The following is a 1674-nucleotide window of genomic DNA, read 5'->3' as shown; positions in this document are numbered from 1 at the left end:
TCATTTGGTTGGTCGTACTGTTGCTAATCTCGTTTCAATCGGTCATTCTGAGACTTAATTTTAGTTTCAGAGTCACACAAGCTAACGAAATTCGTTATGACATGTGGATAGCTATAAAAAGGCAGTTAATCAGTGGGACAGGAATGAATGCATATTGTGCTATCATTCTCTAAACGACTAGAGGACCAGATGAAGACTACAGATCTGAACAGATGAATCGCCCAAGTGGTCGAACATTCAGTCATAGTTACAATCATTGTAGATGAAAGGTTGGTCGGAAAATTCTTAAATGTGTACCTAGCCTTATAATCATTCCTAACTCTTATGCTCCAGCCAACTGTGCTTTCATTGACAGAAAGGAAAATTGTTAATTAGATGTGGAACCATGCCAGTAATCAATGTTAACACTCATGAATTCTGACTTCTAGTATTATTATACAGAAGGTTTTTTTTTAAAAAAAAACAACCCTTTCAATGTAGAAAAATGTTACTGTCTGGATATTTTTATTTTGCAATTAGGATTTTATTTATTGTTTTTTTCAAGGCAATTTTGACCTCCTTATTTCTTAGAGTATAGATAATTGGGTTCAGGGCAGGGGTCACTACAGCATAGAGAAGAGATACGAGCTGGTCTTGGTCCAGTGAGTAGTTAGATGTTGGCCTCATGTACATGAAGCTGATACTTCCAAAGAAGATGATGACAACGATTAGGTGAGAAGCACATGTGGAAAATGTTTTGCTTCTACCCACATTTGTGTGGATTTTCAGAATGGCTGAGATTATATGGACATAGGACACCAAGGTGAGCACAAAGGAGCTGAGACCTAATAACCCTCCAGCTGTGAGGATGAATACTTTGTTTAAGAAAGTATCAGAACACGCAAGCTTGAGCATTGGTGGAATATCACAGAAGAAATGAGAGATCCTGTGTGAATCGCAGTAAGATAATTGGGCTGTCAAAATGGTATGTGTAATTGAGGCTACAAAGCCAGTGAGCCAGAGACCGATGGCTAATTGGAGGCACATTTGTTTATTCATGATGGTGGTGTAGTGCATTGGGTTACAAATAGCCATATATCTGTCAAACCCCATGACTGAGAGGAGCAAACACTCTGTGCTACAGCATGAGACATAGAAATAGAGTTGAGTCATGCACCCTCTGTATGAAATCTCTGAACTTCCACCTGCAAGACCCATAAGCAACTTGGGCACAGTCACTGAAGAGTAGCAGATGTCCAGAAAAGAAAGGTTTCCAAGAAAGAAATACATAGGTGTATGCAGTTTCCCTTCTGCCCATATAGTTGTGGTAATAGTGAGATTTCCACCAAGTGACGTGAGATATAAAAGCAAGAATATGACAAAGAGTAAATACTGAATTCTTTCATCATTGGATAGGCCAGACAGAGTAAAATCCGGCTCTGATGTCCAGTTCAACCAGTTCATCTTAGAGACTACCTACCTGGTGAATAAGATTACAGAGAATATGTTACATAGCATTTATAAAAAAAATAAAAAATCATAGAGCCAACATAGGTTTTAGCTAAGTAGCTACTTACTAGACTAGATTACAAAGTGTTACATAGCACTAATAAGATTACACTGACATAAAGCTTACCGGTATATAGGTTTCATGCCTTTTTCTAGACTAAACATTTGCACAGCTCAACACCATTA

The 1674-nt window shown here is 38.1% G+C and overlaps 1 protein-coding gene across 1 annotated transcript; it reads right to left on the bottom strand.

Annotated features, from left to right (window-relative positions):
• Window positions 1–504: 504 nt before the first annotated feature.
• LOC142153077 (olfactory receptor 5V1-like) lies at window positions 505–1443 on the bottom strand. The gene has a single exon (XM_075210387.1). It carries the CDS (start codon window positions 1441–1443, stop codon window positions 505–507), a length of 939 nt encoding a protein of 312 aa, XP_075066488.1.
• Window positions 1444–1674: the final 231 nt, after the last annotated feature.

Source organism: Mixophyes fleayi, chromosome 1 (genome assembly GCF_038048845.1).
Source record: "Mixophyes fleayi isolate aMixFle1 chromosome 1, aMixFle1.hap1, whole genome shotgun sequence".
NCBI lineage: Eukaryota > Metazoa > Chordata > Amphibia > Anura > Limnodynastidae > Mixophyes > Mixophyes fleayi.
The sequence above is the reverse complement of the archived record's forward strand: the minus strand, read 5'-3'. Positions and strand labels throughout refer to the sequence as shown.

Bases quoted from the DNA above. Each gene is read 5' to 3' on its own strand.
- LOC142153077 (XM_075210387.1), bottom strand. From the start codon at position 1,443: ATGAACTGGTTGAACTGGACATCAGAGCCGGATTTTACTCTGTCTGGC.